Genomic DNA, 23,619 nt, shown 5'->3' on the forward strand with positions numbered 1-23,619 from the left:
TTGCCAGAAGCATTCCAGTGTGGGGGAAATTATTGCACAAAGAGAAATGCAGGTGGATTTCTCAGCTGTGGCTTCGGTTCTGATGGATCACACTTCACTACCTACCTTAAAACTTTGGTGCTCGCATACCAGGCAGTTAAGGGATCAGCCCCTGTATATATTCAATCACTTATCAAGACCTATACACCAACAAGACCCCTCCGTTCTGCCACTTCGTGCCATCTGGCCCCTCCCCCTCGCCACACCTGCACTTCACGCTCACGACTGCTGTCTGTCCTGGTCCCACGGTGGTGGAATGACCTCCCGGTGGATGTGGAGTTGGTGGAGTCTCTGACCTCCTTCAAGCGCAGACTGAAGACTCATCTCTTCAGGCTACACCTTTCCCTCCCTAACTCACCAGCATGATTAGCCTTATATATGCCATAGACTGTAATGGCACTTATGTATAGATTGTATAGATATTGTATTAGCTATTGTATTGTTGTACTCAGGGTATTCTAGCTGCCAACTGTGGTATGCTAGTTTGGAAGTTGATTGTATTCTTCAAGGGTTCTGATTATCTGTATATTTACACTAGGAATCGGAACTGTACTGTCCTCTCAGGTCCTATTCGCACTTGTACTTGTGTTTGATCTGCACTTCGTTGTACGTCGCTCTGGATAAGAGCGTCTGCTAAATGCCATGTAATGTAATGTAATGTAATGTAATACCTATGGGTGGTGTAGATTATAGCATCCAGCCCCGAATACATTATCTCCAGAATTAGCTTCAAGATCAACGTCTCTGAAAGTGGGATTGGAATCGAATGAGTCCAATTTACTGCCGTTTCCCATTAGCCACAGTATTTGCGTTTTGAGCACGAATGGGCATCTGAATATGTGAAAAGGGCTCTTCTGCAAGGAGTCTTCCCCTAGACAATCATCCTGAGGTCAGTGACCCGTGGCCACATCTGTCCTTCAGCCCCGTCGGCAGTGTTTAGATAAGCAGAGAGGCCAGCGTGTGTGAGGGAGAACCACACTCTCAATGTGCCAGTCCACACACTCCTGCACTAAGAAATGTGCCTAAAAACAACAGATTCCTCTCAGTGAGAGAATTCCAGGTGGGGACTGGACCATGAACATGGTTTGAGCCAGCCAACCAGATGAAGTGGGGAGGGAGACTGCTGATTCTATGCTTCTTTAAGCCAGAAAAGACAATCTGTAGGTCCAGAATGTTTCTTCTCACAAGCTCAAGTTCAACTTTGGACCAGCTGCCCACCAAACACACTCCTGACATTGACAACTTGCGGGTAAGCACACAGGATGTGATGCGAGAACATCTCTGCTAGACTGTGTAATGGGAAACTACTGGTGTGGAGTTCATTTAGTATGTCTTTGAGCTTTGACCAGTTCTACAGAGACAAGATTTGTGACCCAGCGCTGTAACAGAAGTCCTCCCCATGATTTCAGAAACCACCCTTAGCGAGCTCTCTTTTCATGGTGGAACACTCAGACCTCCTTAACAAGGCAGAGGTTGCGATGTTACTGCAATCCAAATGGCACCACCGGCTATTATTAGTACTTCTCTAGTCTCAGAGACGGCTGAGAAGCATTGCCACATCCTAAATCTACATCCTCTAAATCTGTACAGAACCTACATGACAACATTAAAAAAAAGCTGTCAATTATCCTGCAGAGATGACCTATGAGGAAGTGTAATTGAGTGTGAAGTTGGAAACATGATGTGGAGGAAAGGTATATGCACATGTCCAATATTGAATCTTGTTGCTGTTCAGTCCTTGAATATTGAGCACTGGACATAATAATATACCGTTTTAAACACTATACTGATTTTGACAATTGAATTTGATTACAAAAAAATAATAATAATAAAAATGAACAATTCTGCTGAACTGAATGCATTGTGTATTGGAATCACATTCAGACTCTTTTGTGTGACCTCTGCCTGTCTTCTGGTCCGACTGTACTCAGAGAGTGAATGCGCTGTTGTGTCTGTGCATCCATCACTCTGCCAAGAAGTTGAGGAAAAAATGAAATGCATCTGTAAAGCCATGGACCACTTTCCTAAAGCAACATTGAAAGCCAGATGACAACCAAAATCATAGATTTTAAAAAAATCCAATTTAAAAAATAATCAACAACGGGTGTGTCAACAATACTTATTCATTTTCATTTCATTTTATCCAGGAATGTGACGATGAAGCTTCCCTTCAACGAAGTGCTTAAATTGAGAATAATATTCTCTCAGCTCTCAAGTGCTGGTTTTATTTTATGACATTTCCTTTGACTTATCGAAGACCAAAGAATAATATTAGCCTAGTCAGGAGACTGGTCTAGACTAATCTGTCAAGCACATTCACAGTCAACTCTTATTTTTGACACTTCACCCACATACATCCAATAATGGTGACAACCAACCATAAATCAGCTTGTAAGAGCCTGATTAGCTATAACACTCCAGTTGTAATTGGATCATACGTGATATCCATGGACTAATAAGACAGCATAGTGAGCACCCAGATGACCTGCCCAGCAAAAGCACTGGTGTCTCCCTGGTGCAGTGGAGATGGTAGGCTGTCTGAGAGAGCTTTTGAATCTTCAGCAGCCAACTCCACTGACCTACCGCTGATGAGGGCCTCTCATCCGTGATGAACAGCTCACGACATACAGTACCATGCTGGACACTGTTATGACACGTCAGGTCAGAAACCCACTTTTCTTTTTCCTCTTACGGTCACTTAAAACCGGAAACACAGTTATTGGTCTGGAACAAGCTTGATTATTGTACTGATGAAATGGATTTAATTACCCAGAAACCATCGCACTTAGGTGTATAACGTTTTAGGGCTTTCAAATTAACCGGTATGACTCAACCCTACATGGTGAGATTAGATTGAGATCCTGTTTGAAATCAGGACCAGAACCACCTCCATTTTTTTAAATAGAAAGGTGTAATCAAAATTCTTCAGTCTGATGCTGAGGAAAATAAAGAATAATATGAAATATAAGGGTAAAAAAAACAACAAACCTGCAGTGCAGAATGCGGCGAAGCACCATAATGACATGTTTGAAATGGCAGCAGTTCAGACGGCTCATGGCAGATGATATGGTAACATACGGAGATGGCTTCGTAGTATTTTACATTAAAGGCATGAAAAACGATTGAGGTTTTTTTAAAAATAAATATATATATATATATATATATATATATATAAAAATACAAATCACCAAGCATTTATCAGGTGAACAAGGTATTGTAATGTGGTTTGTAAAGCAGATAGTTTATGCATTTAAATAATTGTAAATGGTGGCAAATTTCACTGGGAAAGTCTAAATACATCAGAGAAAATGAGGGGAAAAAATGATTGAGAATAATGTTTGCAAGTGCCACCACTTCGGTGAACGGCATGTATGAGGGTTTACAACACAGAACATATAATTATCATTTATAGTGCCACTATGGGGCCAATCAGTGCCATATTCCACGCCTCATTGTTTGGCATGGCCACCCACCAGCCAGCCAATTTATATGGACCTCAGACCTGGGGAGGTGGGCAAGCTGGAAGAGAGTGTGGAAGAACAACCCTGAAAATTACAAGTGTGCCCAGCTGAAGCCGGCACAACCAAATAATTAAAGTAATAAAACCAAAAGGGTGCCCTGTAAGCATGATAGCCTCTGGCCCCAGCTAATAATTATGCCATTTTGACCATGCATATACAGAAAATACAATGCATTTCAATAAATGCAGGTGAAATTATTCTTTTTTTGAATATTAGTTGTTTTTTTAACAGTTAAAAGTAATCAGATATGGGCTTGCAAAGTGTTGTGCCTATCACACGTTTATACATTTTTCCATCATTAAAACTTCCCTTTCAAGGTGAACCATGATGTAGGCAGAGCTGGCAGGCTGGGAGAATGAGTGGGAGAATCACCCACAATCCTCAGCTTTCAAACATTCTGCGCACTTAAGACTTACCAATGTTTCTGCGGGCCCAGAGGAAGCATTTGCCGTAATACAGAAAAACAATGAGGGGGAAAACTAACTACTGAGGGACAAATGGAAGCACACCAAGCAGTCATGACCGGGTCAGGAACGTGCCTGCTCATTGGTCTTCACGGTTGTCGCCACCAGTGCGGCCAGCACAAGAGCCTTTCTGCTGTCACACTGAAGCGGTCCCGTGGTGGCAAATAAAATGGCTCTCAGGGACAAATGCCCAATCTCGGTCTCGCAGCATGGGTTTGGGCAGCGGTCCCTCTGACACACAAGCCCAACGCTCGGTACAGGTGGCGAATTAATTCAGCCAAAGGCCTGACAAAACAACTTCTGAGACGCGCTGGCGGCGGTGTGGATGGAGCCAGAGCCCAGCGCTGGGGTCCTGGCAGGATTCACACTGAGCGCAGCTCCATGGAGGGGAAGTGGACTTGTGGAGAGTCCATATGCACGGGACAAAAGAGAGGGCACGGTGCCAGACTGGGGGAGGGGGCCACAGACACCCACAAAAAGCACATCCCGACGTCCCAGGAGCAAACCACCATGATCGGGGTTTGAATGCACAGAGGGGTGAAGGATAACTACTGACAGTCAACACACTACTGCCTGTCAACAAACTACAGACCAACACACTACTGACCGTCAAGACCACTGTCAACAAACTACAGACCATCAACATACTGACCATCAACATACCACTGCCAAAAAACTACAGACCATCAACACACTACTGACCATCAACACACCACTGTCAACGAACTACAGATCAACACACCACTGTCAAACTACCAACCACCAACACACTACTGTCAACAAACTACAGACCATCAACAAACTACTGACCATCAACACACTAGATTGTTTGACCACCACAAATACTGTCAAGACACCACTGACAAACTACTGACCGTGAACACACTACTTCACCCTCAGCATGTGCAGTTGAGCTGTTGTGCAGGACCCATTGCTTTAAAGCCGTGTTGTTGAAGCAGGTGGAGGAAACGGAGCTGGAAGCCTTACTACAGACGGGCGGCCGAGCATCACTCACTGCCTCTCTCGCTCAAGACAAATCTCCAGTTACACTGCTTGGATATAACCAGGCCTGCTGCGGAAATAGAGGAACAGTCATGCGGCAGGTATCTATCCACACAGCCAGCTCTCATTTGTAATGCTGTAGGCCATCTCAGTGCCGGATTGGTACACATTTCAGCCATTTAGTTTATCATTTTTAAGTTATGACATAAAACATATAGTTTCTATTGCTTATGAAACAGGCCCCATAAAGTTAATAAAGATATTATTTTCATGGGTTGTGGGCAGACTGGTTAGTGGTTCTAAAATTAGGAAAGCATTTGAAAGGAAACCATTTTAACATTTTAAACTCATGGGGTTTCCTTTGAGGCTATGGGCCTCGATTTGAACTAAAATGGTGGCACACCGCAGAAACCAAACGGCCCCACTGCCTTCACTTACAGAGCCCCCAAATCTGCCCACACACTGGAGAGAAGGGGCCCACTTGCACTCATTAGCATAGACAGGGTTCAGCGGATCGGAGTAGGAATGCGTTAACATTATCCATTCCCACATAAAGCATGAACTCAGTACGAGACAAAAAAAAAATGCTAAAGAAACTCTGCTTTCAAGACATTCTGTTGAGATGCAAAACGTAAAAAGTCCAAACGTTGCTGGATTGTTTTAGATCTTTTATTGGAAAATAGAGGAAATTAAATAGACAACATACAATGGATGGGTTGAACACATCGTCCCGCTCAGAGATGTAATGGCAGCAGTCAAGTGGTCTGAGGTGCCACTTGAAACTACTCCATTTAGGTGTCTGGAGCCAGTCTTCCAATCCATCGGTTGAGTTCTTATGGGGAAAAAAAGGATTCTGCCAACTATCATCAACCCATACAGCTGTACTTCTGCCTGCCGGTGAGGCAACCACATAATCGGCCTCAACTTCATCTAAACAAGCTCAACTGCCAGCCTAGTGTGTTCTAAGGACAGAAACCTACAGAAAAGACCACGTAACATTCTGATTTGGTTTCCTAGATGAATATTGTGGGTCACTTTTATTAAAAGCGTCATTACTACAGTTGGCAGCAATTTACATTTTTATCATACATGGTTTCAAAAAACAAAAACAAAAAAAAAACAAAAACAAAAAACGAGACATCACAAAAAAGAAAATAAGAAAAAAACATTTACAAAGTCATGTCTGTAAACTTCAAGGCTAGTTTAGAATTGAGGTAATGCTGTTCAGCTTTGTGGCTAAAGTAACAAACGTCCTTTCATTAGAGAAATGTACCTGATTCTTTTTAAGTTTATACCAGTGCATGAACAAGAATATCAAGAGACAAATTGACTGTAGTACTTTTTCTTGTCTTTATCTTGCGGTCACCCTCCTGGTGTGGTATTCTGAGAATAATCTAACATTCAACAGCTGCCTTAGTTATTGCTGTCTCCTCAGGCGGAGTCCTTCACACCTCTGGTTAGATTGTCAGCGTGTGAAACAGTCGGAGTCTGGAGGCATGATATGTATGAATTTCATCCTGATCTTCACAGCAAAAAACAAACAGTACAAAAAAAAAAAACCCATAGAAAAAAGTTAAATATACATCTTCATTAATCCTTTTCAGCAGCGGTCGTGTGCCACTGGATTTCAAGGTTTGCTGCCCGTCAAACACAACATCAATTGTCGGGGGGAAATGAAAACGCAGAGCACTATTGGAGCGATTCAGTCCTAAAAGATTTTCAGATGAAGTTTTGAAATTTCATACCTCTCCTAGGAGAATAAATAATGCACTGCACAATACTCAAGGACCAAGAAACATCATTTTGACATCCATGTAACATGACTTTGTTTTTTCTTTTTTTGTTTTTGCTACACTATGTTAGACAGCTTCTTGTTTTTCCATTTCATTTTGCCTGTGAAAATGAAAACGAAGGGGGTGGGGGGAATAATCAAAACAAAACAAAACAAAAAAAAGAGAAAAAAACAAAAAACAAAAAAAAAAAGCCAAAATCTAAATGTTTGGATAATTAAACTGGCATGTAAACAGTAGGGCTAACCATTTGTCAAAAAGTTTAAAACACTTCTTGAAAGCAGTGGGGAGGAGGCGGGACTACGCGTCGTGGTCCTCTGCTTCTGCGGCCTCGTCGGCTCCGTCCAGGGAGTCCAGCTCCTCGGCTGGTCCCAGCTCGTCCTCCAGCAGTGAGGACTCTGCAGTCTTGTTCTGGCTCTCGTCCGTGTCGCTGTCTTCCGCCGCGTTCTCCCTGTCCTCCGCCTTGGCCTTGGCGGCGGGCTCCTTCCCGGCCTCCTTGTCGTCGCCCGCGGCCCCGGCGCCGGCCCCCGCCATGGCGCTCTGCAGCCCCGCCAGCGTGGCCTGGGGGAAGCCGGGCAGGGCCAGGCCGCCCAGGCCGGGGGGCAGGAACATGGAGGGGTAGAAGAGGCCGGGGGCCATGGTGGACAGGAGGAAGGGGTTGAAGGCCAGCGGGTTGGCGGACATGCCGGCGGCGGCGGCGGCGGCCGCTGCGGCGGAGCTGAGCGAGGCCTCGCCGTTGGCCTCCGGGGCCGCCTCGCCCGACTTCTCCTGCTCCTTGTCCTCCCCGCCCTCCTCCTTGTCCTCCTTCTTGGAGGAGGCGTCCTCGGCCTCGCCCTGGCTGGCGGCGGCGGCGCTGCTCACCGTGGCGGCCGCGGCGGCCAGGTTGTTGTTGAACAGGCCGCTCAGGCTGAACATGTTGGGCAGGCCGGCCATGCCGGGCAGCATGAGGGGCAGCATGGCGGACGCGTGCTTGGCGTCCCCGCCGGCGGCGGCCAGGCCCGAGGGGAAGCCCATGAGCCCGGCCAGCTGCAGGCTCTGCAGGTTCTGCAGGTTGTGCAGGCTGGCCAGGTCCATGCCCCCGAACAGGCTGCTCATCAGCAGCGGGTTGATGCCCGAGGACGAGGCCGCGGCCGCGGCTGCGGCTGCCTGGGCCGCCGCCTTGGCGATCTCACTCTTTGGTCTCCTCCCTCTGCGACTCACTCCCTCTTCTCTCACCACTGGCCCCGTCAGGAGACGGTCAAACATGGACTCGGGAAGGAAGCCCTGTGAGCAGAGACACGGTTAAGGTGGTTAGACCGACCTCTCTCCACCGTGGGACCAAAAACATTCCGGGTTTTTAAAGGCTCATACACGCCGTTTTCAAGATGAGTCCACACGTCACGCAAAAGAACAAACATTCACCGGGGTTCGCGTTCACTCACCGACTGCTTGACGATCTCGGTCCAATCTGGAGATATTGCAAACTCTGGATTTTCTTCAAGCCACCTGGGCAAGTCCTTCATTGGAGGGGCCATGGCTCCTCCCATCTGAAACAAAACCAATCAATGAGGCCCCAAGAACTTTCCGTGAGTCCGGTGAACCGTCTCCTCGGAATAAGCCTTTTGGAGTTTAACTTTGCAGGATTTCCCCCAGTGAGGTGAAGCCGTACCTTTTTGCCGTTTCTTCGGTTGACCACGGGCACCCTCTCCTCCCCGGTCAGGGTGTTGATGTCGATCTTGTTGGGGTTGCGACAGCGGTGCCTCTTCTGCTTCGGCTTCTGAAACGGCGAGAGGAGATGGTCCTCGTTCTTCTGAAAAAAAGACCAAAAAATGGGATGTATGATGTATCTTGGCAAAATGAAATGAGCATTTCCGTTTGTTAAGAGGAAGGGAGGGTACTTACTGGTACATAACTTGGTATATCGACAGTGTAAGTAGGGTGCTGGTTCAGCCACTCGATCAAGTCCTTGTTGGTGGGCGCGTCCTCTCCCGCCAGCCGCGTGCCGTCCTCCAGGTTGATGACGGGGACGTGGGCGTTGGGGTCCAGCTGGTCGGGCGATGGAATGTTTCTCTGCGGCGGAGGTGGCACGCGCACCGCGTCTGCGAAAGCTTTGGTCACTTCGGAGTCCTCCTGGAAGCACACACACAGGGGCCATCAGCATCACTGCAGAACCGTACGTTACAAATCAAAATGGCTGCCATCCACCCCTTCCCCCCCTCCCGCTTCCTGTTCAGTCCCCCGGACCTGGTTTCCCCACCCCCCACACCTGTACCCTGCCCTGAGTTTGACCTAATCCTCCCTCTTAGTAGCACTTGTCTTGGTCAGCCCGCTTTACTAATCCCATTTGGCCCTGTCATTTACTGGCGCAATCTTCTTATCTTCCTCCAAACACCCTGCTGGATCCCGCTAGTATCTTTTCACAGGCAGGTTTTGAATCCGTGCCAACACGAGACCAATTCAACACTCATCTCTAATTGTAGTGTTAATAACAACGCTTCCTCACCAAAGACCAAGGGGTGGGGTTAACTGCCAATTTGGACACTGACTGAAACGCGCTCCTTGTTCCTTGTAACCGATCACCCAGCTATTAAAACGTTCTGGGTTTTACAAGACGCGTCGGGAAATACGGACCAAAACAAACGGAGGGGGGGGGGGGCTTTTGACCGATTCATTAGCATACATCCGCATATTCACAAGACTGAAAGGAAAGGGGGACGTACAGCGTTTAGCGCGGCCCTCTTGCTGCCCATGAAGAGCAGATCCAGCCCTTCCACATTTTTCCTGCGGCCCCTCCTCCGCTTCGTGGGCACGTCTCCCTCCAGGAAGGAGCCGTTCATCATGTGCCTGGTGGGGGTTCCTGAGAGGCCCGCTTGCAGCAACTCCATCTGAGTTTTAAAGGCATCGGCGGTGGGGGCGGAGGCGTTGGGCAGAAGGAAGTTGGACGAGAGGTTTGAGGTAGAAGCGGCCTCCCGCAGGGCTTTAGTCAGGTCCACCGGCCGCTCGGGGCCGTCCGAGGCGTGCGACTCCCTCAGCTGGGCCACCATCTCCATCAGGTTCCTGCGCTTGGCCGCGCGCTCCGCCTCGATCTCCACCTTCCTCCTCCTGCGCCTCCGCTGCCGGGGGACCGACATGCTGAGCACCTCCTCCTGCACAGAGAGACAGAGACAGAGACAGAGAGAGAGACAGAGACAGAGAGAGAGAGAGACAGAGAGACAGAGAGAGAGACAGAGAGACAGAGAGACAGAGAGACAGAGAGAGAGAGAGACAGAGAGAGAGAGAGACAGAGAGAGAGAGAGAGACAGAGACAGAGAGACAGAGAGAGAGACAGAGAGAGAGACAGAGAGACAGAGAGACAGAGAGAGAGAGAGAGAGAGAGAGGTTCAGAGTGAGCCACAAATGAGTCGCCTGCTCCGCACAGAGAGAGAAGAGTTTACAATGATTCAGGAACGCGTAGCTCGTCCTCCACAGAGAGAGGGGTTCACAGTGAGCCGTGGCGATGCTGAGGCTCTATCGGGGCACCCGTCAGTCAGGAGTGAAGGAGCGCGGATGCTAAATGTGATTTCACATGTATTGTCGGGCCGCGCCGGACGTCCGGCTCGGTCGAGCGCCCTGCTCTAATTCACGGCCGATCTGGTCTGGATGGCAGGAACAAAGGGTCACCCTAGACTTCTGCAACACGAGCCCTGCAAAACGGACAGGGCTGCAGCGGAGATGGCTGGGCTGAGCCCCGTCACTCCGGAGGTTAAATAACCAGGTCTACCAGTCTGGTCTGAGTCCTGTCAATCCGGAGGTAAAATAACCAGGTCTACCAGGCTGGTCTGAGTCCTGTCATTATGGAGGTTAAATAACCAGGTCTACCAGGCTGGTCTGAGTCCTGTCAATCCGAATAACCAGGTCTACCAGTCTGGGCTGAGTTCTGTTGCTTTGGAGGTTAAATAGCCCAGACTGGTAGACCTGGTTGAGTCCTGTCCCTTTGGAGGAGAGGGGAGGCAAGTAACAGCGCTACATTTCAGCAGCAGTCCCCATCTGAAGAGCAGCTCCAGAGGGACTGTTCTCCACAGCGCTCCCTGCGACTTGCCTTGGCCATCTGGGGGGACAGGGTGACGTCCTCGCTCCCGCTGTAGCTGGCCTGGCCCACCATGGAGAGCTCGGCGAAGCTCCGCCTCTGCAGAGGGCTGTCCATGGCACTGGGAGTGTATCCAGGCAACAGGCCCGGGTAGTCAAACAGCTGACGTCTGTTCACCGGCCACTTCCCCTTGACCACCGCCTCGCAGATGTTGTCCATGCGATTGATCATCACCCTGTCCTGCAAGGCAGCGGAGAAAACGGGCACAGACAATGAGTGGGAGGAGAAGCCGTTAAAAAAAGGGGACACTGGAAGGTTTTAGCTACAGTCTGGCCGCCATCTTGTTGTCATTTCCATCAGAGCAGACCGGGTGACCTGCTGCTCTCCACCAGTCAGCCATATTGGATGGAAAGAGAGCGGGGGGAAATCTGCTTTAATCTGTTTAATGTTTTTCTGTTTCTCTCTCTGAAGGGCAGTTAGAGGGTTAATGTGACTTACCCCTAGGGCAAAAGTCTGAAGGACAGGGGGCATCAGAATATCACTTCTCAGTTTATGACAGCCAGACCAGACAGAATATTGATTCAATCACTACAGCATTGAGTAAATGGGTTAAATATCTAAGAGCAGTCTATTACCCAACGGCAGACTACTCATTACCACTTAAATGCAGACTCAATGCACAAAATGATCTTTGGCACGCAAGCGCTGAAAAGTCCGTTGCCCTGCAGAAACGGAGCATCGGAGTTTCAAATGCATTACCCAGAGCTGCTCCATGAAGCGTGCCGGGCCATCGTTAACCGCTGCCCCCCATATTAGCACCTCTCCGCATTGTCTCTAACAGTTGACCCACTTCTGATCTGGCGTGTACTACTGGGTCTTCAAAGCAGCCCCTTTGAAATGTCTACTGTAGGCGCTGTTTCTGTCAATTAGAGAGCTCTTAACAAGTAGGACGCTGCTGCCGACTGAATTTTCTTTGGGGATTTTCTCTTTTTTTTTTTTTTTTTGAGGGCTTGCACAAGAACATGAGAACCGGCCTGTGTAAAGCCCGGGTTCCTTCCAAAACAAACCCTCTGAATTAATGTACAAAACATGCTTTTACTGCTGTGGCGGTAACGGCGGCAGTGAGAGAGGCCGGGCATGCGGTTGGCACTTGCAGCCCTGAGGACCCGTCTTAGGGGTGCGCTCTGCACGTACGCACACAGCCTGTAGCGGGCGGGCGCTCACCTTGGGCCAGAAGGAGTAGGAGAAGGACCTCTCGTGCAGGATGTGGGCCATGGAGGACTCCCCGTCCTCGGCGTAGAAGCCGTCGCGGGTCTCGTCGCGCGCCGTGCTGAGGGACGCGTTGCTCTCCTCGTCGAAGTTCTTCCCCTGGGACGCCGCGCCGACTGCAAACAACGAGAGCTGTGAGCGCAAATACTGGCGCGGCCCCCGGCTAGCAGGCTAGCACGTGCGCTCGGCGCCAGCACAAACTCATTTACAGGAAATCACGCCGAGTTAGCTCCTGTTTACGTCGGGGAAACTTTGGTGTTAAAATAAAAACCCAAGCGCAAACTGAAACTTCACCGTAGAAGGGAAACGCTGAAAGCGAACGGGGTAGAATACCTTCGGCGTGGGAAGACTCCTCCGATTTATCGTCCTCCTCCATCTTGTCCTCGTCCTCCTCCTCCGAGCCCTTCTCGGACAGGGATTTGGGCTCGGACCCGGACCCGACCGGGCCCTCCGCACTCTCCTGCGTATCCAGCTCCTCCATCTCCAGCCGGGGTTTGGCGGGAGTCACCTCCTCCTCCCCATCCCCATCGCCATCTCCATCCACTTCCATGGGTTTGGGAGCCACGGGCTCGTGCTCCTCCTTCTGCTCCTCTCCATTGCTGGGCTCCTCCTTCACCTGGACGTCCCCTTTCCCCTCCTCCTCCTCGTTCTCCTCCTCCTCCTCGTCCTCCTTCTTCACCTCCGCATCGAGAGAGTCGACCTCGAGCTTCTTCTCCACCTTCTCCTCCAGGGACTCCAGCTCCTCGTTCTTAAAGTAAGCCGGGTCCTGGTCGTGCTCCTTCCTCAGGGCGGGGTTAGGGGTGTGGGCGGGGTTGAGGCCCGGTCCGGGGTACGGGGTGCTGCAGAACTGGCCGGGCATGGCGCCACCCCCGGCGGTCTTGTTCTGGGCGAACTTGCGGTGGGCCTCCAGGAAGGCCAGCTCGGGGTCGTTGAGGATGTGGTAGTCGGTGCGGCTGACGCCGTGCTTGGAGGCGCCCAGCAGCAGGTCGCGGTCGTGCCGGCCGCACTCCCACCACTCGGGCAGGTCTGGGCCGGGCTGGCAGAGCGCCAGGCGCTGGTCCAGCTCGGGGTGCGGCAGCACCTGCTCCCGGATCCGCCGCAGGAGCTCGATGCGGTAGAGCGTGCGCGAGGCGCGCTCCTCCGTGATCGGCTCGATCGGGATGCTGGGGTCCGGCGGCTCTGCGGAAACACAGCGTTCAACAGACACCGTCACCGCGCGGGTTCTCTCGACGCCCACGCGCGCGGTCGCCCTCCCCCCCACCGCCGCATTCTTCAACCGCTTCTCATTTTAATTCTGATGACTCGTGAGTGGTGAATAACATCTTATTCCGTTCCGTCTTTCATCGCTCAACAAGGCTTTAATATGAGCGACTGTCTGTAACACAATCGTAGGCGTTAGTGGCAGGTGCGTAGGCATCTGCATGGCCGATCTGTTCGCTGGCACATGTCAACGTCAGCTTGTGCATGTGCAATCGATGTTCACATGCCTGATGTGTGAAAGACATTACTGACTTTCCAGCAAATCATTAAAACTGTGAGTAACAACGCTAGTTCATGCGGTCCAGGGCTGAAATATGTATATCTGGAACTTTCTTTCGGCCTGGAAAACGGTGAAACCATTACCCTCATCAGCTTTGATCGGCATGCGGCAGACCCTCTTGCACATGGCCACGAAGGAGAAGAAGTACTTCTCCAGGCTCTCGTCCGTCTTCTTGTCGAGCCGGGCGAAGGCGCGGAACTGGTTCCAGTCGAAGCGCTGCTTGCGGGCGTCGTACATGACGCCGAACGTGGACACCACGCGGTAGAAGTCCGCCTCCTCCCTGCGGGTCCACCTGAGCACAAGGGCGGGAGGGTTAGCGCTTCGCTGGCTCAGACACGGGCAGAGCACTGAGGAGTGAGCGGGAGGGTGCAGGGTGCTTCACTGCTCCCATTTTAGGAGCAATTGCTCCTCAAAATTGATGAACTAACTAAGCAAAAACTACTTAGGAGCACATCTACTAATTAGGATGCATTAACGCGCTCGTACATTTTTCAACATAGCAGAGCTATGCCCCAAGGAGAAAAGCAGAGGAGGAGGAGGAGGAGTAACAGGGCTTTGGACTCACTTCTGCCGGCGCTCCGTGATGATGGCCTCGCGTTCGGCCACCATGGCCCGCACCTCCTCCCGCGGGCGGCGCCGGCGCCGGTCGATCTTGTTCATGGCCTCCTGCCTGAGCTGCTCCCGCTTGTAGCTGCGCTGGTACGCCGTGATGAGCCGCCGCAGCCGCGTGGTGAGGGCCGAGCTGCCCGGCCAGTACTGCTTCCCCTGCTCCTGGGCCTCGCCCGGCTTGCCCCCTGCGCACACACAGCAAACCGCCATTTTAACAACGTCTCAGACGCCCCGGCTTTACGCACCGCATTATGCAGCCTTTCACACCGAAGCCGGGAAGAGACGCACCCGAATTCTCTCCGTCCGCGGTCTCGTCCTTATCGTCGAGCGGGGAATCGGCGAACTCCTGCAGAGTCGGAGGGGCAGAGGAGAAAAGCGGTGAATAAATAAAAGAGCCGATCCTCCCGGCGACCCGCGGAAGTGCATTGTGTTTCTGCGCTGTCCACTCACATCAATCTCGTCTTTAAAGGGCATCCTGGCCGGCTTGTACTCCGGGTCCTCATCCTCTCTGTCGAAATCGGCCCTAAAAAGTAAAGGTGGGGGGACGGGGGGGGGGTGGAGGGGGTGGAAACGGCCAAACATGAGCACCCGAGCAGGAACAAAGGGATTAGAAAGGAAGAAAGCGCACTCCCCTCGCCCCGTCTTACCCCTCCGCGCCATCTGCTATGATGTCGGCCCCTCTCTGCTCGGCGGCGATGGCCTTGGCGTCGGGCATGCCCACGCGCTCCAGGAAGCAGAGGCTGGGGTCGGCGCGCATCGAGTTGTACTTCTCGTAGCCTGGGAGGGGCGGGAGCGGAGAATCAATCAACCGCGCCGGGCCGGGCGTCTAACCGCGGCTACTGCCAACCATATATATTTATAAGTAAACAAGACGTCTCGGGAGGGCTATTTTCTAAACAATGGCCGGCTGGCGGCGGGACTGCAGGCTTGGAAGGAGGGAAAGGTTAGCGTGTCCTTTCGCTGTCGCTCAGACGGTGCCCGTTCAGGCTCTCCGGCTGGAGCTGGAGACTCTCCTGGGCTCACAGGACAACCCTCGCGCCCGCCAGCGTCATTACCCGAATTTATTTTCCCCCCATTCACACAAAAAAAATAAGCAAATTAACGTCAACCGTAAAATGCAGATAACTGTCGGCAAAAAGCCAGTCTTAAAACAGACCGAAGGAAAAAGGCTTTCCCCCCCAGAGTTGCGCGGTGCACATTCAGGTCCGTGCCTACAGCAGCACTCTTACGGACTCTACGCGGTTGAAGACCACCGCTATACTCCCCACTCCGTCTGACTGCTGCCTTCAACAGAACAGCAGTGTAAACAGGGCTAAAAATAGATCAAGTGCGAAGTGTGGAGATTGGAAAGGTCATTTTCGGCTATAAAAAGTCCAGGGTGCCCTTTAAACAAAAGAATAATTCACCGCAAATTCAAGAGCGGCCCACAAATATCAACATATGGATCAACCGTGGGGGTCTGACTTCTGACGGTTGTTAAATTTGGATGAGAATCCTGGCACCTCGCGACGCGCGGAGGCAAAACGCGAAAAACATTTTCCAAAACCGACACATTTTTTTTAAAAAGGGTAAAAAAAGGTACATTTGTTTTTGACAATCAAATTAGCACGAACAAAACACGCCTCGATATCTAACCTGCACCTAAAAGTATTATAATAAAAAAAAATGAAGAGCAGACAAAAAAGCTGGTTTATTAAAAAAAAGGGAAAAGACAGAAAGGAAAAACGCCCACACTGAAGAGGGAATACGCGCTGGAGCTGCCCGAGTAGAAGGGATTTGAAACGGCGGATCCGACCGCGCGCGGCGGGGAGATGATTGCCAGACTGGACCCACTTCAGCTGAGCCCACGATCAGACAGACCCCCGAGTACCTCCCTCCCCTCCTCCCCCCCCAGAACATCACATTTCAATTAGGATTTATACTGTGACACATTGTTTCTAACCGCTGCAGAGCCTGAAGCCAAACTGTAATCATGAAAGGGTTTATAAGCTATCATTCTTTCCTGCAGTGGGCCCGGGCCGCAGAGACTTCCTCCGTGACCTCTGGTGAATTGGGATTATGATTAGGAACGGCCCGCTGTATATATCACGGCTGCTACACATCGCGGCCCTTCAAAGTTAACAAGGCAGCTTCCCACTCGGGGGAACCGGGAGGTCTCGGCGCTGACATTTTGTGAAATACTGCTTGGAAGAAAGCCCATGAGGCACTTGTATAGATTAATAACAGAGGTTAAACCCACCAGCGACTCTGACACGGGCTGGTAAGGAGAGGTAGGGCGGGAGGCGAGAGGCGGGGACCCGGGGCCGTGTCCCGCCACACGCGCCACTTTTAAAAACGCGAAAGGGAGACTAGTGTGTGCGTGTGCGTGTGTGTGGTGTGTGTGTGTGTGTGTGTGTGTGTGTGTGAGAGAGAGAGTGTGTGTGTGTGTGTGTGTGTGTGTGGTGTGTGTGTGTGAGAGTGTGTGTGTGTGAGTGGTGTGTGTGTGGTGTGTGTGTGAATGAGTGTGTGTGTGTGTGTGTGTGTGTGTGTGTGCGTGGTGTGTGTGTGCGTGGTGTGTGTGTGCGTGGTGTGTGTGTGCGTGGTGTGTGTGTGCGTGGTGTGTGTGCGTGCGTGCGGGGGGAAGGGGGGCGTCAGCGTTCTGACCGGCTGGAACACACTCTTCCCAGCAGTCCCTACAGGAGCCCGAGGGCCGTGAGCGCTGTGGTTGGAGGGCGGGGCGGGACGCACCGTGCTTGAAGACTCCGATGAGCAGGCACTTGTCGGCCTCCCGGCCCCACCAGTCCGCCGGCACCTCGGCGTGGAAGGGCTGCGGGATCCAAACGTCTATCTCGCTGCGGACAGAAAAAGCCATCAGCAACCTCACGGGCTAATCCGGCTAATGAGCCCCTGAAATAACCTGCGCGTTAAAAGTAGAAACATCTCCATCTCGGCGGACATCTGCCGAGGAACGTGGACATTAGCGCGGAGTAACTGACTGCCACCGAGTTCATCTTTATTCATTCTAATCCCTGTGATCGCGGGAGTACTGGGGGGAAAGAAAAAAAAAAAAGGAAGATTAATCTTGTTTTAGGAGAATCGAACAGACGAGCGTGCTGTGCACTGCTAAAGGTGGCTGTAAATACGGAGAAGGAGAGCGCCTGCTACAATCAAAGTCCATCTTGAGTGCATTTGCATTGTGTACACGTCCATAAATTGTATATGCATGCGCATCTGGATGGAGGTGATGAGAGGAGGGGGGAGGGGAAAGGCTGAAAGAGGGAAGGGGGGGGGGAGGGAGAGAAAGATGGATGGAGGGGTGAGAAAAGGAGCAAGAGGGGGGAGAGAGAGAGAGAGATAGAGGGAGATAGAGGGGGGGAAAGACTAAGGGAGAGGAGGAGGGGAGGAGAGGGAGGGATAGAGGGAAGGGGAGAGAGAGAGCGAGAGAGAGAGAGAGGGAGAGGGAGCGAGCTCTAACACCAACCTTGAATCGGTGCCCTCTAAGATCCGGTCCGCCTGGTCGCCGATGACTTCCTGCCGAAGATAGTACAGCATGCGCACCCGCAGCAGGACTCTGAGGAGGCGGGAGGGATGGAGGGAGGAGAGAGAGAAAGAGGGAGAGAGAGAGAGGGAGAAAACTTCTTAACTTTGGGACTGTTTGCCAACAGTAGCTTTTGGCATCTGCTACAGTTCATCCATCATCCTGCCAAGGCTGATTAGCCATGCTGTATGGTAGGCTTGAAGCATGACAGATGGTGGCACATAATCACCTCTGTGTGGTGCCTTTCGCTGGCTTCCAACAGGTCTGCCTGGCAACCGGGCGGCACTGCACAGAGAAGCCCAGGCGCATTTCATTTATTCCCACCTAATGCAGTTTGTGAAGTTTGGACACGTCCTGCCAGTACCTCCAAAGTACAGAGGCAAGTTTGTAAACAAGCGAGCAGATGGTTGGCAGTAAGTGTTCTGCTTCATTATCTCGTAAAATTTCCTCAGCTGTTGCCCGATTCCATTTTTGGAGACACATCAGAAGTTGTAAAGAGCGCTATGCAAACCCGGCTTTTTATTGCCTTCGCCGCGACGAAACAATACCTGCCGACATTTATTTATTTGTTTATTTTTCTTAAATGAACTGAATAAATTGTTTTTTTTATTTTTTATTATATAGATTTTTTTATTATTAATATATTTTTTAAAGAAGCGTAGGCGATGACAACAAATCTGAAGTCGAACGTGAAATGAAGAGCAGACCTTGCCACGTTACGCCGCAGGACCTGTGCAGGCAACGACGCGACCTGCATCGTCCGTCTGGCGGGGAAGCGGAGACACCGAAACTCGGATTCTCATCGGCTGAGAGCTCTACCTCCTCTCTCCAGACGGGCCGGGCGGGCTGGAGTGAGACGGGGACGCCGCGGGGCGGTTAGCGTGCGGTCGCCTGCGAGCCGTGTTTTCCGCGCCGGCGCTAATGAGGCGAGTCGGGGACCGTCACGGCGAGGAGAGGAGGGGGGGGGTCAGCGCAGGGTCAAGGTGGACGGAGGAGACTGTCGAAACGGCCCGGCACAGGTCTCAACACCGCCCCTGTCTGGGCCCCGTTCACTGTATTTCACGAGGAAAAAGTCCAGCAGAAGTCCTGTTTCCGTCCAAGTAAACTAGGGCGAGTGGAATTTCGCTGCATCTGCTGGATGTAAATGTTAAAAAAACCCCCACAAAAAAACGGCGGCACGCAAAGGGTTTTGTTTCACGCGGAAACGCTGGTGTCATGAACGCTGACTTATAATGGGGGAAATGAGGCTGCGAGGATCTGGGTTCTGAATCTCTGGCACAGGCGTTTTATTATAGGTATGACTTACAGGTGGAAGCACTTTGTCACTCTGTCGGCTCGTGCGCAATGAAACTAATGCCTTGCTTGGAAATGGCACTTTAAACTGGGCTGGATTTACACACTCCCCCAGAGGTCTGAAGGGGTGCCAAAGCAGCAGCCCCGTGTAATCCCTGCCTAGTAAAGTTATACTGCACGGCACACACTGGGCTTCCTGCGCTAAATCTGCTTCAGAGGAGAGAGCGCGCGATGGAGGAGAGAGATGGAGCGAGAGAGAGCAGGAGAGAGACTGAGAGGATCGAGTAAAAGCGAGAGAGGGCAGATGCAGGAGGAGAGAGAGCGAAAGAGTGCGCAAGACGGACCAAGAGCCGGAACGCAAGAGTGCAAAAGTGAGAGAGAGAGAGAGAGAGAGAGAGAGAGAGAGAGAGAGAGAGAGAGAGAGAGAGAGAGAGAGAGAGAGAGAGAGAGAGAGAGAGAGAGAGAGAGAGAGAGAGAGAGAGAGAGAGAGAGAGAGGCTTACTTGTTGCAGTGGTGCTTCAGGTGCTTCTTGTAGCTGTCCTCCTGCAGCAGGACGTCGGGGTTGTAGCTGGCCAGCCAGTCGGCCTGGTGCATGTAGGGCTGAGCGGCCTGGGTCTTCACCTTCTTCCCTTTGCGGCCTCGGGGCACTGGAGCCGACAGGCCTGTGGGGACGGCAGCCATGTTCATGAACGCCCCCTCCGCTAACGGCACCACCAGCGCTAACGCTAACCAGGAGCGCCACCAGCGCTAATGGCACCACCGGTGCTAGCGGCTCTAACGGCACCACCAGCGCCACCACCGCTAACGGCACCACCAGCGCTAATGCCCGCTCCCTCTGCGCTCCACCCGCTAATCCCGGCAGCTGTGCACCAAGCTTCCTCGGCTCCCATAATTATCTCCGGCAAAACGCAACATCTGTAGAACATGCTGTATTAATCCGTGATTATTCAGCTTGATAAATGGGATCTGCCACCAGCGCAAGCTGCCGCCTGGCTATCGATTTTCCAGGCTTCCGATCCGGCCTTTCGGTGCGGCAAGCGCGCGCTCCGCTAACTGCCTCCCCTTTCCGCTGCTCCGGCCTGCCAGCAAAGCCGCATTAAAACACGTTCAATTTCAATTTTACAGCTCTCTTCACAGCCCTATGTCTGAAAGCACAACAACAAAGAAACCCTTCTAAAAGATCAGTGTGCAGCACCCTGACATGCAACCAACCAACCAGCCAACCCTGCTAAGGGCTGGGGAACAGGAGCCAGGAGGCCGGCACTCCCTTTCCCATAAACGCCATTTTGTAACCGAGTCATCTCTAATTAGGTCACGGCTTTGTGGCCGTGTTCCTGTGGACGGAGTGGGAGGGGACGGAGCCAGGGAGGGGGCTAGAGACTCAGAGGGGGGAGGGGGGGGGAGAACTCAGAGAAGGGGGGGGGCTGAGACTCAGGGGGGGGGATTCAGAGAGGGGGGGTGAGGGTGAGACTCAGAGAAGGGGGGCAAGGCTCAGGGAGGGGGCTAGACACTTGGGGAGAGGGGTCCAGGCTCGGAGCAGGGCACGCACCGGAGTGGTTGAGCAGGGCGCGGGTCTGCCCGTCCTCGGTGGGGGTGATGAGGTCCCAGATGAAGCTCTTGATGTTCTCGTCGCCCTTGTAGTGGTGCAGGCAGTACACCAGCAGTGCCCTGCAGATGGTCTCCACGTCCTGCTCCTTCAGCTGCCGCTTGAAGCGTCCGTGAGAGAGGATGTCACTCCAGCGTCCCCACCTGCAGCACGGGGAGGGGCCACAAACAGGGCACGCCGTTTAAACAAGGGCCCGGAGCCGGGGAGCGTGCGTAATACACACCAGAGACAGGGGGAAGGCCAGAACAGATTTCATACTCATAAAAACAGATTGCAAATGTGCTGCACTGGACAAGGCCACCAATCCCAGGGATAAAACGCTCAGAAGCAGCCAAGTTTCACCTCAGCGAGAGCACACAAAACGCTGCTTCAGAATGAAAGAAATCACCGAAATCAGATTTGTATTATCGATAAAATTTAAAAAAATAAAAAATAAAAAAAGATGTCGGACAAAGCATTTCTATACTGTATTAACAATACGAACAGATCCATATAAAACGGTCCTTTTTGACCGAGCATACGAGCCAAAACAAAGCAGGCGAGCGGGAGCCCATCTGAGACTTGATGGATGTAATTGGTTGTACAGCCTGAGGGGTCTAGACCAACAAAAAAAAAGAAAATAAATGTTGGTCAGACATGGTGAAGCAGTCAGGCGTGAGCGGAGGAAGAGTGTAGCGTGTAGAGGAGTCGATAGCGGAATTAGCCGTGTGCTTCAGACCGGTGGACTGGCTGAGGGGGGAAGGGCACGGGATGATGGGTCTGATGTGCACAGATTGTGCGCCATCGTTCTAGGATTTAGTGTAAACACTCCAACAGCAGACGCCGTATGTCCGCACAGACGCAAGGAGAAGGGGGGAAGAAAAAAAAGAAAAAGATGGATGCAATTTAATATCCTTTACCTCGGTGGCAAGACCAACTTCCTGTGAACAGTTCCTTTCTTAATTAACTTTGGGCTATCTGGCGTCTCGCGCTTCCTCAATCTCGCCAGCGCTGAGGAAGAGGCACATCATCATCTGCAGGGTCATCTAAAGGCCCTGTTCTCGCTGTGCACCCCTCACCCACGCTCCTCTGCACAGCCCCATACATCTGCACACCCCAGACTCAGCCGTGCTGTGGAACCTACACAGCACCCTAATGCACAACTGCTCTGACCCAGGCTGTGTACCTCAGACTTCTCCATAACACAGCACCCTACTGCACAACCAACCGGTCTGACCCAGGCTGTGTACCTCAGACTTCTCCATGATAACACAGAACCCTAATGCACAACCAAACACTCTGACCCAGGCTGTTCCATGATAACATACCATTTCAATTCTTGAGGCAACGTTTCGATATTCACCAATATCACACATTTTGCAGGTACAAAACATTCTGATAGTAAGAAACCAATTGATTTGTATGACCCAGCAAACAGAATCCTGCTACACCATACATGCAACAAAAATGAGGTGCAAAAAAGGAAGGCACTAGTGTGAGTGTGCACAAGGTCAAGTGTGAAACTTAGATTATGTTGGCAGTGCTGGTTGGGAGAAATTTTAATATACTGCTAGGATTTGTAATGATACGGATAGATGAATTAGCATGTAGTATACATTGGATAATTTCCCTTTGAACCGATATATAGTCCTGGGTCAATGCATCGGTATACTCCTAACTTTGACCTGAACAAAAGCAACACTAAACACCCACTCTCTGTGTCTCTAAAACTCGCCCGTACACCAGCAGCGTCTAAACTCACCCATACACCAGCAGGGTCTAAACTCACCCCTACACCAGCAGCGTCTAAACTCACCCCTACACCAGCAGGGTCTAAACTCACCCGTACACCAGCAGGGTCTAAACTCACCCCTACACCAGCAGGGTCTAAACTCACCCCTACACCAGCAGGGTCTAAACTCACCCCTACACCAGCAGCGTCTAAACTCACCCCTACACCAGAAGGGTCTAAACTCACCCCTACACCAGCAGCGTCTAAACTCACCCCTACACCAGAAGGGTCTAAACTCACCCCTACACCAGCAGGGTCTAAACTCACCCGTACACCAGCAGGGTCTAAACTCACCCCTACACCAGCAGGGTCTAAACTCACCCCTACACCAGCAGGGTCTGTAAAACTCACCCCTACACCAGCAGGGTCTAAACTCACCCCTACACCAGCAGGGTCTAAACTCACCCCTACACCAGCAGCGTCTAAACTCACCCCTACACCAGCAGGGTCTAAACTCACCCGTACACCAGCAGGGTCTAAACTCACCCCTACACCAGCAGGGTCTAAACTCACCCCTACACCAGCAGGGTCTAAACTCACCCCTACACCAGCAGCGTCTAAACTCACCCCTACACCAGAAGGGTCTAAACTCACCCCTACACCAGCAGCGTCTAAACTCACCCCTACACCAGAAGGGTCTAAACTCACCCCTACACCAGCAGGGTCTAAACTCACCCGTACACCAGCAGGGTCTAAACTCACCCCTACACCAGCAGGGTCTAAACTCACCCCTACACCAGCAGGGTCTGTAAAACTCACCCCTACACCAGCAGGGTCTAAACTCGCCCCTACACCAGCAGGGTCTAAACTCACCCCTACACCAGCAGGGTGTGTAAAACTCACCCCTACACCAGCAGGGTCTAAACTCACCCCTACACCAGCAGTGTCTAAACTCACCCCTACACCAGCAGGGTCTGTAAAACTCACCCCTACACCAGCAGGGTCTAAACTCACCCCTACACCAGCAGGGTCTAAACTCACCCCTACACCAGCAGGGTCTAAACTCACCCCTACACCAGCAGGGTCTAAACTCACCCCTACACCAGCAGGGTCTAAACTCACCCCTACACCAGCAGGGTCTAAACTCACCCCTACACCAGCAGGGTCTAAACTCACCCCTACACCAGCAGGGTCTAAACTCGCCCCTACACCA

General features: G+C 51.6%; 1 protein-coding gene across 2 annotated transcripts in view; it reads right to left on the minus strand.

Moving 5' to 3' along the window:
* Nucleotides 1-5,681: 5,681 nt before the first annotated feature.
* Nucleotides 5,682-23,619, minus strand: part of chd7 (chromodomain helicase DNA binding protein 7) — a 74,037-nt gene continuing 56,099 nt past the window's right edge. For both annotated transcript variants that reach the window (XM_061238108.1, XM_061238107.1), the window contains 17 exons: nucleotides 20,639-20,838; nucleotides 19,592-19,751; nucleotides 17,740-17,829; nucleotides 17,007-17,110; nucleotides 14,927-15,056; nucleotides 14,730-14,802; nucleotides 14,568-14,625; nucleotides 14,236-14,464; nucleotides 13,754-13,962; nucleotides 12,464-13,309; nucleotides 12,086-12,246; nucleotides 10,874-11,101; nucleotides 9,516-9,941; nucleotides 8,698-8,925; nucleotides 8,465-8,605; nucleotides 8,238-8,342; nucleotides 5,682-8,079 (listed from right to left, as the gene is read on the minus strand). In XM_061238108.1, the coding sequence (XP_061094092.1) occupies nucleotides 7,117-8,079; nucleotides 8,238-8,342; nucleotides 8,465-8,605; nucleotides 8,698-8,925; nucleotides 9,516-9,941; nucleotides 10,874-11,101; nucleotides 12,086-12,246; nucleotides 12,464-13,309; nucleotides 13,754-13,962; nucleotides 14,236-14,464; nucleotides 14,568-14,625; nucleotides 14,730-14,802; nucleotides 14,927-15,056; nucleotides 17,007-17,110; nucleotides 17,740-17,829; nucleotides 19,592-19,751; nucleotides 20,639-20,838 (4,351 nt within the window). In that variant the 3' untranslated portion in view covers nucleotides 5,682-7,116. The remainder of the gene's footprint in view (nucleotides 8,080-8,237; nucleotides 8,343-8,464; nucleotides 8,606-8,697; nucleotides 8,926-9,515; nucleotides 9,942-10,873; nucleotides 11,102-12,085; nucleotides 12,247-12,463; nucleotides 13,310-13,753; nucleotides 13,963-14,235; nucleotides 14,465-14,567; nucleotides 14,626-14,729; nucleotides 14,803-14,926; nucleotides 15,057-17,006; nucleotides 17,111-17,739; nucleotides 17,830-19,591; nucleotides 19,752-20,638; nucleotides 20,839-23,619) is intronic.

Source organism: Conger conger, chromosome 4, assembly GCF_963514075.1.
Source record: "Conger conger chromosome 4, fConCon1.1, whole genome shotgun sequence".
Lineage (NCBI taxonomy): Eukaryota > Metazoa > Chordata > Actinopteri > Anguilliformes > Congridae > Conger > Conger conger.